Source organism: Canis lupus, chromosome 30, assembly GCF_003254725.2.
Source record: "Canis lupus dingo isolate Sandy chromosome 30, ASM325472v2, whole genome shotgun sequence".
Lineage (NCBI taxonomy): Eukaryota > Metazoa > Chordata > Mammalia > Carnivora > Canidae > Canis > Canis lupus.
In genome coordinates, this window is record NC_064272.1 from 910,657 (window position 1) to 923,716 (window position 13,060).

Genomic DNA, 13,060 nt, shown 5'->3' on the forward strand with positions numbered 1-13,060 from the left:
TTCAAGGAAGGGGGAAGAAAACAAGACTTCCCCCAAAGAAAGGTGCTATCTAGATAGAGTCATGGAAAATTAATTCGATTTAGGAAATTAGATCTCTAACCCAGAGTTCTGATAGGTTTTTTTAAAAAAAGGCGTCTTTCCATCCTACAGACTTTTCAAGGGAGCCCAACAGCAGTGGCCTGTCATGGAGGCCGTGCCCCGCGTCCAGTCTAGGCTCTTGGGTGTGGAGGGGGAGAGCCAAGGGGACGTCCCAGGGCCGGAGCTTGCCAGGGAGTGAGCTGGCCTGCAGGCTGGAGAGGCGCCTACGGCTGGGGCCTGGGACCACCCGCAGCTCCTTCCGCTCCTCCCAGTCCGACCGCTGAGACCCGACCGCGGAAGCGCACGGGGCAGGCGTTTTCCAACAACCAGAACAGTCTTTATTTTTCTTCCCCACACGACTCCCTCCGAGGGCAGAGGGTAGCCTCCCTCCCTCCTCGGAGCCGGGGCGCCCAGCCCGTGAGTCCCGCCGCGCAGCAGCAGAGGAGCCGGCTGACCCCCAGGGCCTGGGCGCGAACCAGCCGGGGCGAGCGGGCGGGTCCGGGGCCGCGTCCTACTGACTACGGCGGCGCTTCTTCCTTCGGCCGCTGACAAAAGTGTCCCGCCGCCGCTTGCGGGGCTGTGGGGCCCGCGCGGGGGGCTTGTCCCCGCAGACGCCGCGCCCCCCCGCAGCCGCAGCCCGGGCCGGGCCTCCCGCGCCCGCCGTCCCCCCCCCAGGCGTGGCAGCGGCGCGCGGGGACGGGGCGAGGCCGCCCACCTCCGGGGGCCGGCAGGGGCGCGCTCCGTGGGGCCCCCGAGGCCCCCCCATCGAGGCCGCGCCCGGGGCCGGCTGAGGGCCCAAGGCAGGGTCCCGCGGCGACAGGCTGAGCTTGGACGCCAGGAGGTGGGCGAAGCCGGAGAGCCCCTCGTCCTCCCCCGCGTCCTCCCCCTCGTCCTCCCCCTCGTCCTCCCCCTCGCCCCCCTCCTTCCCTCTGGCCCCGGCTGCGGAGCTGCGGGTTTCACGGAGAGGGGAGGCCCCGGTCACAACCAGGGCGGCCCTGGCGCCCCAGCGAGCGCACGGGCGCCCCAGGCCCCGGCAGGGGTACGCGGCTGCGGGCGGCCCCCGTGCCTGAGCCTCCCGATTCCCGGGGAAGGACTCCAAGCCCTGAGGCTGCCGGAGGCCAGCGCCCTCCCCAACCCGGCCCCGGGCGGCAGAGGAAGTAAACTTCGGGGGGCTGGTGTCCTCACGGCCTCCAGGGCCCCCGAGCTGGAGGCCGCAGACATCTCCGATACCCAGTAGGTGGACGTGTTGTTCTGTGGTTTCCAACACAGGAGACCGGGACCGGCCTCCGCTCCCCGCCCCCAGGGCGGCCTGGGGAAAGGAGGGGACACCCTGGGCCCCCAGCACCAGGACGTTGCCGGGACACGCGGGCTGCAGGGTTTCTCTGGGAGGTCCCAGGGTGGGGGCACTGAGCCTACCTTCCGGCAAAGGGGGGCACCCTTCCACCCACAGACCACTGGGATCCCCGGCAGCCTCAGGGCCCTGTTCTGAGTTTACGTTAGGCCTCAAGGATGGGCTGCTGGCCCCCAGGGGGCCCGGCAGGCTGCAGTCGTTTCTCTTCTGCAGGGCAGACGTGCCAGTTGTGCCTCCGCAGGAAACTGCACTGCCCCCCTCGTCTCCAGGTGCCACGGTTTCTCCAGGACCCTGGGAACTGCTGCTGCTGGAGCCCCCTGCCCGGCAGCCTCCCTGATGCTCGGTGACACTCTCCCTGCTGTGGAAGTTCTCTATGACCTCCTCCATTTGTAAGGGCAACTCCAAGCCCACGGCGGCCAGCTCACTGCTCAGCCAAAGTCCCCGACTGAGGGAGACTACATCCCCATCCCTGTCACCAGCCGCTCTGGGGGAGGGGTTCTCATTGTAACTGGAAACCCCCGGAGGACCTCTGTCATCCCCCCACATGGCTCCTGAAGAGCCTTTCTGGGGCACTGCACACGGCTCCATCTCTTGAGGAAGCACTGCAGGCCCCCCTAGCCCCTGTCCTGTCTGCAGCCCCAGGACCTGCTCTTCTGACCCTTGTCCTTGCAGAGGAGCCAGCTCTACAAGTCGCACGCCCAAACCGGAACCCAGGTCAGGTGGGGGGCTTCCCTGCCAACAAAGGGGCAGAGTCTCGGCAATTCTGTCAACCACCAGGGGCTGCCCCAGTGACATGACACCTCCTAGAGGGTCAACCCCATGTGGGGACATCTGATTTGTCACCTTCCTGGCCCCTCTCTTCTCCATGTTTCTGGACCCTCGAGGCCCCTGTGGAGCTGGAAGGTCCAGCTGCAGGTCCCAGCTGCTGGGGGGTGGCACGGCATTCCCATCTCTCTGCACCTCCTGTAGGCCATCGACAGCCCGCTCCCCTGGAGAAGCAGCCTTTCCCAAGTGAACAGCACCCCCAGCAACCCGAGGCCCAGGGGAGGGCCGAAGCCGCCCACCCCCATCTTCATCCTCGTCCGAACCAGAGTGACTAGAGTCCGACGGAGCTCCACTGCAACTAGGAGGGGCCTCCGCATCCTCCTCCTCCAAGGCCAGGAGCCTCTTCTGGACCAGCTAGAAGGAGATCAGGGAGACATGGTCCCCCAGGCGGCCGGGAGAAGGGCTCTCTTAGGGGCAGTGAGGAGACAGTACTGTGTGGGGCAGGGATGCCAGCAAGTGGTACAGGTCCCAGCACTAAAACCAGATGCCACCGCTCCTGTTGCGCCTATGGGCTGCATCCCCATGCTCTGATCCTGCACACCTGCTCCCCATCCCTGAGTGTCTACAATGTCTTGCCTGCTTGGCCTGAACCTGAACCCCAACCCCGGGGCCGTCCATCTCCAGGAGTTCCACCATCCAGGACAGAGTAGGGCTAGACATAGTCACACAAGCTTCCTACTGTGACACTTCTACCTCCCAGGTGTACCTGGGCAAGGCTGAGTCCTTCTTCCTGCTCCAGCTCCTCCATTAAGGCCAACGGGTCCCTCTGCTGCTCTGGGGACAGCAGGTCGGCCAGGAATCGAGGATGAATGACGGCCTCCACCTGGGGAAACACAGGAAAAATAATGGGAGTCCTGATGGGAAGCAACCTGCGAAGCGAGAGGCTCAAGAGGAGCCACGTGTCCCTGACCCCACCACCACCCCACCCAGGGCTGTCATTAACCCTGACCACTGCCAGTGGCACACGGTCACGGCCACCTCTCAGCAGGAAGACTGCCTAGTTCCTCACTGCCTCAGGCCAAACCCGGGGTCTTCAGCTCCCTGGTTTCCACCCCAGGCTCCACCAGAAACCAGACTGCAGACTCAGTTCACCTTGGAGACAAAGACCTCCTGAGAACAAAGCTCGTCGATGTAGCTGAGAAGGCCTGGGTCGGGACACATCCTTTCCTCGTCCTGCTGCTGCTCTTCTTCGTCGTCCTGTTTCCAGTCTGACGCCCCCAGCAGCCCTTCCACGATGTCAGTGTACTCCCTCACAGCCTCCAGCGGGACCTCCTTGGGCGCCTCAGGGACCACAGGCCTCTGGGGTTTGCGCTGCCGCCGGCGGGGGGCGCGTGCCCTGGGAGCCACCTTTTTGGGAATGTACACTAGAGGGGTGGGAGAGGGATGGGGAGAGGCAGAGGGGCCATGGCCTCTGCCTCCCACCCTGGGTCAGTTGGGGCAGCCATCCGGGTTCGCCGTGATGGTCATGGGCTAGGCCCGGCCTGAAGCAGGACCGGCCCGGGAGAGGACCAGAGGCTCTCAGAGAAGCACTGTTTGAGGCATCTGGAAAGCCCTGAGATTCCAAGACGTCCTCTGACCCAGCCCCCACTTCCCAGGCAGATGAGCTATTATGCAGTCATGTACGTCTCACTTAGAGAGCCATGGGTTCACTGGGCCAAGGTCAAAGTTTGGGACGAAGGAAAAGAAAAAAAAAAAAAGTTTGGGACGAAGGGACCCAGAGACCCAGCCTGCTGTGCACGTGTGTCCTGTGTGGAACCTCAGAGCAGAAGGGCGCCGCCTCCCCTAATGCACGCCTGCTCTGTGCACACCCCACTCTGAGCCTTTGGTCCATGGCCCTTGTTGGAGGTGGGGAGCCTCACCTGGCTGCTGGCTAAGCTCAGGGGCCACAAGCCCCGGAGGGTCGAGTTTCAGAGGGGCTGCAGGAGGCAGGCCCTGGGGCCCACTTGTCAGCTGCGTGTTCTGAATCTGCATCTCCTCCTCAGCCTCAAACTCCAGGAACCTGCAGAGGGTGAGGAAGGCCTGGACAGTGCCGAGGAGGCCAGACACCGGGAGGGTGCTGCTCACAGAGACCCCAATAACCATTCTGGGCAAACCTCACAACATCCCTGACCAGCAGCCACCACTTAGGAAACTTGTTGAGATAAATGAACGGTCTAGAGCTTGTCAAGCTTCTCCAGGACACAGCCACGGCTTTCACTTCTATGTCATCCCTGATCTCACCCAGCATCATGGAGTGTATCCAGCGGCAATTAATACAGCCTTAATATAGCCTCCGGCCAAGGCCCAACAGGGTCCCTACTGCCAGCCCGGCTAGGCGGCTAGGCTCCGTTTGCCTCCACCTACAGCCACAAAGGATGCCTGAAATCCTAAAGCAATGCCCGGGGGGCTGCAATTCAAGGCATTTCCCACCAGGAGGCAGTGCTGAGACCCAAGTCCTGAGGCCGGGCCTGGGGGCCAGGAACACTAATTCTAAGAGGTCTACAAGGGAAGAAATGGAAACCAAGCTTCAGAAGAAAGGGTTAACTTTCCTCAGAATTGCTTCTTTAACCAAGGAGACCATCATGGAGAACCAGAAGACCACTGCGGGCATCCAGGACCTTGGCCTGACCAAGCTCTACACGCACCAGGCTCTCCCTGGGATAATGGGGATTTCTGTGGCAGTTTTTCCAGAGGAGGAGTGGTCTCAAGGTCTGCATCAGCAGCCACTAGCTAGCTGGTCAGTGAGACAGGAGAGAACCTGCCTCGGAGGGCTCACCTCCCCATGGGTAGGTCCCTTTGGCAAGGCATTTTTACACCAATTAGACCCCAACCCCATTCTTGGAGCTTCAGTATCAAGGACCTGTATGATTCAGGATCTGAAGGAGGGGGAGCTCCCAAGGGAGGACAGGAAAACCCGAGGGTCAAGGTGGTGGAAGCCGTGAAAATCCAGGAGGCCCCACCTTAGTCTACACCAGTCCTCCTGGCACCCCTTTTAATAATCACCCATGCCCCTGTCCCTCAGCCTCCCAGCACCCCTCAGGAGAATGGGGGTTGCTCAGACTCACTTTTCTGCCATCTCATAAAAGATCATCCGGTCAAAGTTGCTGGTGTGCTCCCACTCCTGCACAGCCCTTGGCAGTCCCTCCTCCAGGGTCATAGAAGGCTTCAGCCGGGCCAGGGAGCGAAGCACAGGGCTAAAACCCCCATCAGGTCAGTCACGTTCCACAGTGGACCCCCAATCCACCCGTCCTCACAAACACCTCAACATACCCCACTGTCCCTCAGTAGATCTAAGTTGCCTCCCGATCCTTGTCACGCTCCACGGCTTGTTGGACCTCCAGACCCCCAACCTCCCATCCATCCATCGACCACACTGGACTTTCTTCCTGCTGAAATCTTCAAATCTCACTCAAGATCAGATGACTGAGTCTGCCCACGCCACCCCCAAAGTTTGAAATCAAGCACCCCAGTCCTCACAGTGCCACTCTTGACTAAACATTAGGAAGAATGCACTTGTTAAAGCACTTATTATAATAATATAATATAATAATATAATAAGCGTTAAAGCACTTATTAAAGCAGTGGATTCACGGTAAAGTAGGCTTAACCCTGCCCAAAGGCTCTTACTTTCAAAAAAAAAAAAAAAAAAAAAGGCACTCCCTGACCCAAATGAATGTCTAATGAAAGGATGAAAGGCTGTGTGGTGTTTTTATTTATTGGTGTTTAAGTGTCTTCTTGCCTCTGGGATGCCCTTCACACACAGTCCACTGTCAATACTCCTCAAGCTCTTCGTGATTCATCTTTGCCCTTCTGACCTGCCTGCATCCTCAAGCACATGCCTGGAATCACCTGCTGGAGCATGTTTTAATTAGGAATTCCAGGGCCCCAGGATCTCTGCACGGCGAATTCAACCAGCTTCCCAGGCGACTGTTGCCAAGAATCTGGATCGTACTCTGGAGGAGACCCTACCTGGGGCCCCTGAGTACGGAGGGCATGGAGAGGCCAGGAGGGAGAAATGCAGCCTGCCGGGCTCCACGAGAACCCAGAACCCATCTGGAGAAAGCAGGGAGTGGAAGGTGGTCTACACCCAAGACTCTGGGGGAGCCTTTAGAGGTATTCACTGCAGAGTTGGGGGAGGGGGAGACTCCTCTAGGAGCCCAGAGGCTGAGGAACAGTACACCTGTCTCTCCAGCCCAGTAAAACCTGGTATGTGTTACACAGTGGTCGACATAGGATGCCGGGAGCACCGTGCAGGTGGGGGAGGCAGCAGGTCTGGGTGGGAAGAAGAGAAGCTTCCCCAGACAGCTGGCTAGTTACTCGGCCTTATGAACAACACAGGCAGCCCCTGACCCCGAGGTCCCTTGCTAGGCATCCACTCACAGGCAGCCCTGCCATTTGGGAATTCTTCCCCTTGTCTACATTGCCCGTTTATAACAACAGTACTGATGATAGTAGCTGCCACTCCACGAGGCCCTGTCTGTGCCAGGCGCGCTGCTACAAGTGTCACAGATACTGACTCATTCCATCATCTCAGCAACCCTCTGAGGTAGGTACAACCAGCCCCTTTCCATATGAGAAAACTGGGCTCAGGCCTCAGTGTGGGGCGCTCAGGATCAGCAGTCCCACAAGCAGCGGAGGCTAGGCCAGGGTCCCTAGGCTCCTCTACCACCTGCCTGGAATACCAACTGGAATTCTGAATAAGCTAGGGGGACAGTGGGGGCCAGGGGCAGCACGCCCTGTGCCCAGCCCCACAGCAGCCTCCACTCTCCAGGAAGGGTCAGGGCCCAACACCCATCCTGCTGGTTTGGATGGCTCAGTGTGAGGTCAGACAGTAATAAAATAGATGGGAAGGCCCCCAGATGAGGTGCCAGAGACCTGAGCTCCACTTACGGTTCCTCAGCTTAAAGATAGGAAACCTCTGAGCTCCAGTTTTCTCCTCTACAAATGAGGATTATGTTAAAACGCTTGCCCGCCTGAACTCAGGGCTGTGAGGCTCACTGGAGAGAAGACACCTGCAAGCTTATATAGCCTGGGAAGTGGGTAAACAGGCGCAGCAGCAGCAGCAGCAGCAGCACCTTTATGCTTTCCTGCTCACAGAGTATCTCTAGCACCCTCCTGACCTGCCCTCAAGGACCCCTAAATCACACAATCCCTGCTCCACCCCAAAGCACTCCTTGTTGGGAGTGCTAGCACAATTAACCTCAAATCTCCCCACTTACATAAGAAAGCAGGAAAGGGCTTCTGCATCAGGTCTGTGAGATAGGTGCCTCCGCACCAAGGCTTTGTAGCGCTGCCAGCGACGGAAGTTCTCATAAACACCTTTGGAGGTATAGGAGAGGTCACCCAGTGACGGCTTGGCTTGGGCGGCCGAAGGACCTCCTTCTCTGGTTGCCCCGTGTGGTCCTGGCCAAGCCTGTTCTGGGCGCACGACGGAGGCCAGTTGGGCAGCTGGTGTTGGAGCCTGAGCAGGAAGGCCTGGGAGGCCCTCCGGGCTCACCCCAATGGTTTTGGTGGGCAGAAGGGTCTTCACGTTAGGGGCTGTCACGAATTGACAGGAAGGACCCTCAGGGGGGGCCATCTCAGCGATCCAACTGAGGGCTGGCTGAGTGAGGATGAAACTCTGAGTTTGAGAGGGCTCCACCGGCCCCCCTTCCGTCTTGACTTTGACAACGACTCCAGCCCCAGTGGGCCCAGGGCCCCCATCCCCTGTCACCAACAATGGGCTAGGGAGAGCAGAGAGCACCAGAGGGTTCCCTGCAGAGAATGCTGGAGGCAGGGGGGGCTGTGGAGGCGGCTCCCAGGGGGACTGGTCTGGTGGGCCAGGAGCAGACTGGGGGAAGGGGAGTGCACTGAAAGAACACAGGGCAGCACCGGGTTTCAGGGTCACATCCTGTCCCGGCAGTGGAGGTGCTGTTGAGATGAGAAGAAAAAGAGGGAATGGAGGAGGAGCAGAGGATGCCAGAGGGTGGGTCGTTGGAATCCCACTTAGTCCCTGCACTCAGAGCGCCCGCCCCCAACAGGTGAGGGAAGGGTGTGCTGGGGGACCCTGCAGCGTTGGCAACAGTCCTCTGAAAGGGATGTTGACGTCCCTTACTCCTGGGTGAGAGTGCTTGCCCTAGAGAAGTTGTGCGACCCTTGGGCGCTTGGGCTCACACTCCCTACACACGGCACCCAGCACACAAGTGCTGGGACCCGTCCCGCCCACTCCAAACACGTTCAAACCACCTTAGCCCCGCGCCTGACGGCTCTGAGGTCCCCGCCACGGCTCACACAGGCACTGTTTCCTGGACAGAGTGGGTGGATTAGATGTTTGGTTTCCAGAAATTTTGTCACACAACAGCCAGGAATGACTAGAGATAAGGACCAGGAAACAAGCGCTGTGAGGGCGGTCTAGGAAGGGAGGTTTCCAGAGCTCTAAGCAGCTGCAGGACATGTTACAGTCTGGTGATGCAGGCTGTCTGCAGTCCTTCTGCTCGGACGCCTAAGAGCAGAAATTTAGGGTCCACTGTGAAGGAGGGACAGTGAAGTCCTAACCACAGTGTGTGCTGGGGACCCACGTGGACTCTGGCCTAAGAACCCAAGGGCACATACATAAGATGTGTACGTGATTCCTCAGGACATGAATCTTGAGATTTTTCACCATGTTACAAGTGATTTGCCCAATTTCATACAAGTGTTCTGCCCCTCTACTAAAGAACATTCCCCGGACAAACTAACCACACTGAGCATCCACTCCCTGACCATGAAGGGGACAACTCATCACCCTGATCACAGAGCAGAAGCCTGGGAGTTCTCCACAATGCAAAACAGGACTAAAGGCCTGAAAAGCCAAGAGCATCTCAGGGAAGCCCCAGCTCTCACTGTGGTTGGAGATATCTAGGTCTCCAGGCCTGGGAGGGCAAGGGAAGCTGCCCCACAACTGCAAGAGAGCCATCACCAGGGTGAAAAGGAGCCACGAGACTCTGAGCAGAGGCCCATCTGGTACCTTCCAGTCTCACTTTTGGGAGGACATTGCTCTACAGATGAGGCAACAGATGACCCGGGGAACAGTTTTGCAGCTAACATCTCCACCCACCCCACTCGACAAGATCGAGACTGGCTCCAGCCCAGTGCTCTCAGGGCATCATTCTAGAGCAGGCTCCAGTTGCCCAAAGAAATGGGGATTTGGACCTTCCCCTTGAACCCTCCCTGCAGTACTTGTGCCGCACACGGCCCTGCCCCTGCCACACAAACACACGTTGGAGAGATTCCTCTTCCAAGAAACAAGTTTCTAACTGCCATTCCTTTCCTACACTCTAGCACCTTCCTCTGAGGGGCTTCGATCTGCCTCCAGGGAGGCCCTCTTCATCCCCTAATCTCCATGGTAATGGCACAGTCTCCTTCCCCAGCCTCCCCAAGACAGAGGGCTTTGCAGGGCTCTAGCGCTCTTACATCCCTCGAGGTCAGCCCCAAAAGCTGGTCCCTGGGTAAAGTGTCAAATCTGAATCCCCAAGGACATGAGCAGATCGTCAGGACCTTCCCCACTGCTGGCAGACTTACCTCCATCCGAAGCCATCCTCTCAGGTGTGGACACTAACTGTGGCTGTCCGGAAGCCTCCAGAATGAGACAGTCGGGTCCAGGACCCAGAGGGCAACCTGACCCCAGTAGATACAGGGATCCAAGGAAGGGAAGATAAAGACCAGATCAGAATGGAATTAGAATCTAGGACTCAAGGCATTCTGCAGTGGGGGAGGGGAGGGGGGCACAGGTAGAGAGGTTCCAAAGGGCTCTGGGACGCAGGTGGTAACCAGGAGTGCCCCCCAAGCCAGACTAGAGCAACTTGATTGTTCATTGTGTTTTTTTTGGGCAATTTATAAATTCTTTTTGATTCCCAACAATACAGCTTTACATCTGGATTACCTATACGTTTCTTCACCAATATATACAGTTTTGTGCCTTTCAATCCTACCCAGTTCTGTACCCGACTTCCTATGAATAGGTTGTGGCAGACCCTTAACTAAATTCAACATTGCCTATATTTTCTTTCTTTTTTTTTTTTTGCCTATATTTTCTAAACCAAATTCAGAGCATATCGTCTGTGTATCTAAGGATCAAATAAATGGAATGTTTGAAACTAGGATTATCTCAGAAACCCTGGGCAGGGATCCCTGGGTGGTGCAGTGGTTTGGCGCCTGCCTTTGGCCCAGGGCGTGATCCTGGAGACCCGGGATCGAATCCCACGTTGGGCTTCCGGTGCATGGAGCCTGCATCTCCCTCTGCCTGTGTCTCTGCCTCTCTCTCTCTCTCTCTCTCTCTCTGTGTGACTCTCATAAATAAATAAGAATTAAAAAAAGAAAAAAAAGAAACCCTGGGCATCTGGCTGTGGCACATGTCCTTACAAAGCTGTCCTGCAGTCCCTGACAGTCCACGACCATCAGCCCTGCAGTCCACAGAAGGTTCAGCTTACCCTTGGCTGAAAAGCACCACTCTATCCAAAACTGCCATTCAGCCTGAAATTCCAAAACCAAAAAGTCTTTTTTTGTTAAATTATTTTGTTGTTTAAAAGTTCTGTTAAATGATTTTAGTTTTTGAAATGGGAAATAAATCAGCATGGTTCTAAAGTCAAACTATGCAAAATGGAATATACAGCAAGTGTCCTTCCCACTTCTTTCCTCTGGAACTGATTTCTCTCTATCTCTCTCTCTCCTTCTCTCTCTCCCTCCCTCTTTCTTTTTGGAACCAAGTTCTTTATTCCAGAGAAAACCAATAATATGTTTCCTGTGAATCCTTACAGAGATATTTTATGCAACTACAAATAAATACAGACTATATTCTAAAAAAAGAAAAAGAAAAGAAAAGAAAAGAAAAGAAGGAAGGAAGGAAGGAAGGAAGGAAGAAAGAAAGAAAAGAAAAACCCTTTCAGGCTTTTCTCGGTTATAAAATTAATCGAGAAAATCAAAATTAACAAAATTAAAATTAACAAATGTTCCAATGCTTTTACCATTGTAAATAACACTGCAACAACAATCTTTGTAATGATAACTGGGCTCCCATTGTCATAAAGAAATCAGAGTCCTATAAAGAGAATTTCTACGTTCTTTTAAAAATTCGAAATAACCCTAGGAGGTGCATCGTATTATGCTATTATTGTTACTCACCACTATAAGAAAGAGCGCTGGATTTGTGGCAAAGAGACCTGAGTTTAAATCTCGGTTCGACCACTGAAATATACTTCACCAGTTTCATAAAATAACTTCACGCCCTCTTCGCTGTGCCTAATATTGAATACCCATCATGCACTCTTTACCGCCAATACTTTAAAATAGGACGGGGGAACCGGATGGAAAAGAGGGGAGGGAAGAAAACTTTCTTCTTTCTACCCTAAGATAAAGGGGCTCGGAATCCCGGAGCCTTTGTTTCTACAGGCCCCAGAAACCCACCGCCTGTGAAATGGGTGCGCATCGCGAGTAGAGGCAGGACTCTGTGCATCGATGTTCAAGCCATATTCATTCCTACCCCCCTCTAGCTCCTAGCAGCGTCTTGCACACAGCGGGCACACTCCACGTGTCTCAGAGCGCCCGCAAAATTGCAACTGGAAGCCGACGCCTGCAAGGTTGCAACTGGGTTGCAACTGGGCCAAATCCCGCACTCATTCGCCCCCTCCTGGTCAGCGGGAGAAAGGCCGGAATGGACTACACTTCCCGGCATGCCTCGAGAGAGACTACCGGCCTTACCGGAAGGACTTTGACGAACACGTGACACCCTCTCCGCGGGAGCCGGACGGCGGTGGGAGTCGCGTGTGCCGCGTGGTCATGTTTCTCCAGTATTACCTCAACGAGCAGGGAGACCGGGTCTATACGCTTAAGGTGAGACGAGAAAGCAGGTGGTAAATAGTCCTGTGGACCAGCAGGCTGGAGGAGCGGCGAGACGCCCCCGGTTGCCGGGGGTGAGGGGCCTGGGAAGCCCGAAACCTCGAGCGCTGGAAGGAGGGTGCGGCTGTCGGTGTGGGCGCCCGGCCCCTGCCTCTGGTTCACCCGTCTCTGCGCAGCTTCCTCCCTGTCCCCTACCTCCGCCTCCCTGTCGACGCTCTCGGGCGGGTTTTCCCGCCATTCCTGTACTGAAATTTTCTTTTTTCTTCGGGCAGAAGCTTGACCCTATGGGACAGCAGACCTGTTCAGCGCATCCCGCTCGCTTCTCCCCAGATGACAAGTACTCCCGTCACCGAATCACCGTCAAGAAACGCTTCAAGGTGCTGATGACCCAGCAGCCGCGCCCCGTGCTCTGAGGCCCCTTAGCTCTCGTGTCCCTCCTGCTACCCCTCAGGGACTTTCCGAAACCAGCCTCTTCAAACTGTGAGCCGTGAAGGCTCCTCGGCACCCTTGCGCTTGGGAATCCGGTGTCCTCGTTGCCTTCGAGCCTGCTCCTGTGAAGCAATCATGGTAGCATCCCTCTTAAGGGAACTAATCAGAATCGTTTCACATCTTGGATCAGATCGAGGTTATTAAAATGATTTGAACGAGTTTTTGTTTTGTATGTTGTGGGGGGAAAGGTAGGGGCTTAAAAACAAAAACAAACAAACAAAAAAAAGAAGATGAGAGGGAAGAGGACCCAAGGGGTACAAGAAGACCACTTGGGAGAAAAACTCGAGTCGCTGCTGTAGCAGTAGTGCTGTGTGCAACAGGGTGTTGGGAATGGGATGGATGGTTGAGACTCCTGCAAGTGTAAGCATTCCCTGAAAAATATCCCTGTGTCACTTAAGTAATTTCTTGCCCCTTGAAATGACATTTGACTCAACTGGAGGAGTTGCTTGAAAAATAATAGCAGCTATACTGTAGAGGGAATGCAGT

General features: G+C 56.2%; 2 protein-coding genes across 2 annotated transcripts; one reads left to right on the plus strand and one right to left on the minus strand.

Annotated features, from left to right (window-relative positions):
* Positions 1 to 393: 393 nt before the first annotated feature.
* NUTM1 (NUT midline carcinoma family member 1) lies at positions 394 to 11,754 on the minus strand. The gene is made up of 8 exons (XM_025473357.3): positions 11,372 to 11,754; positions 9,773 to 9,868; positions 7,453 to 8,143; positions 5,299 to 5,427; positions 4,114 to 4,253; positions 3,347 to 3,618; positions 2,961 to 3,077; positions 394 to 2,608 (listed from the first exon to the last, which is right to left on the minus strand). The coding sequence occupies exons 1-8, from the start codon at positions 11,457 to 11,459 to the stop codon at positions 590 to 592; spliced, it is 3,552 nt and encodes a 1,183-aa protein (XP_025329142.3). The 5' UTR covers positions 11,460 to 11,754; the 3' UTR covers positions 394 to 589.
* A 169-nt stretch (positions 11,755 to 11,923) lies between these two features.
* Positions 11,924 to 12,733, plus strand: NOP10 (NOP10 ribonucleoprotein). The gene is made up of 2 exons (XM_025473362.3): positions 11,924 to 12,079; positions 12,358 to 12,733. Exons 1-2 carry the CDS (start codon positions 12,026 to 12,028, stop codon positions 12,496 to 12,498), a joined length of 195 nt encoding a protein of 64 aa, XP_025329147.1. The 5' UTR covers positions 11,924 to 12,025; the 3' UTR covers positions 12,499 to 12,733.
* The last annotated feature ends 327 nt before the right edge of the window (positions 12,734 to 13,060 follow it).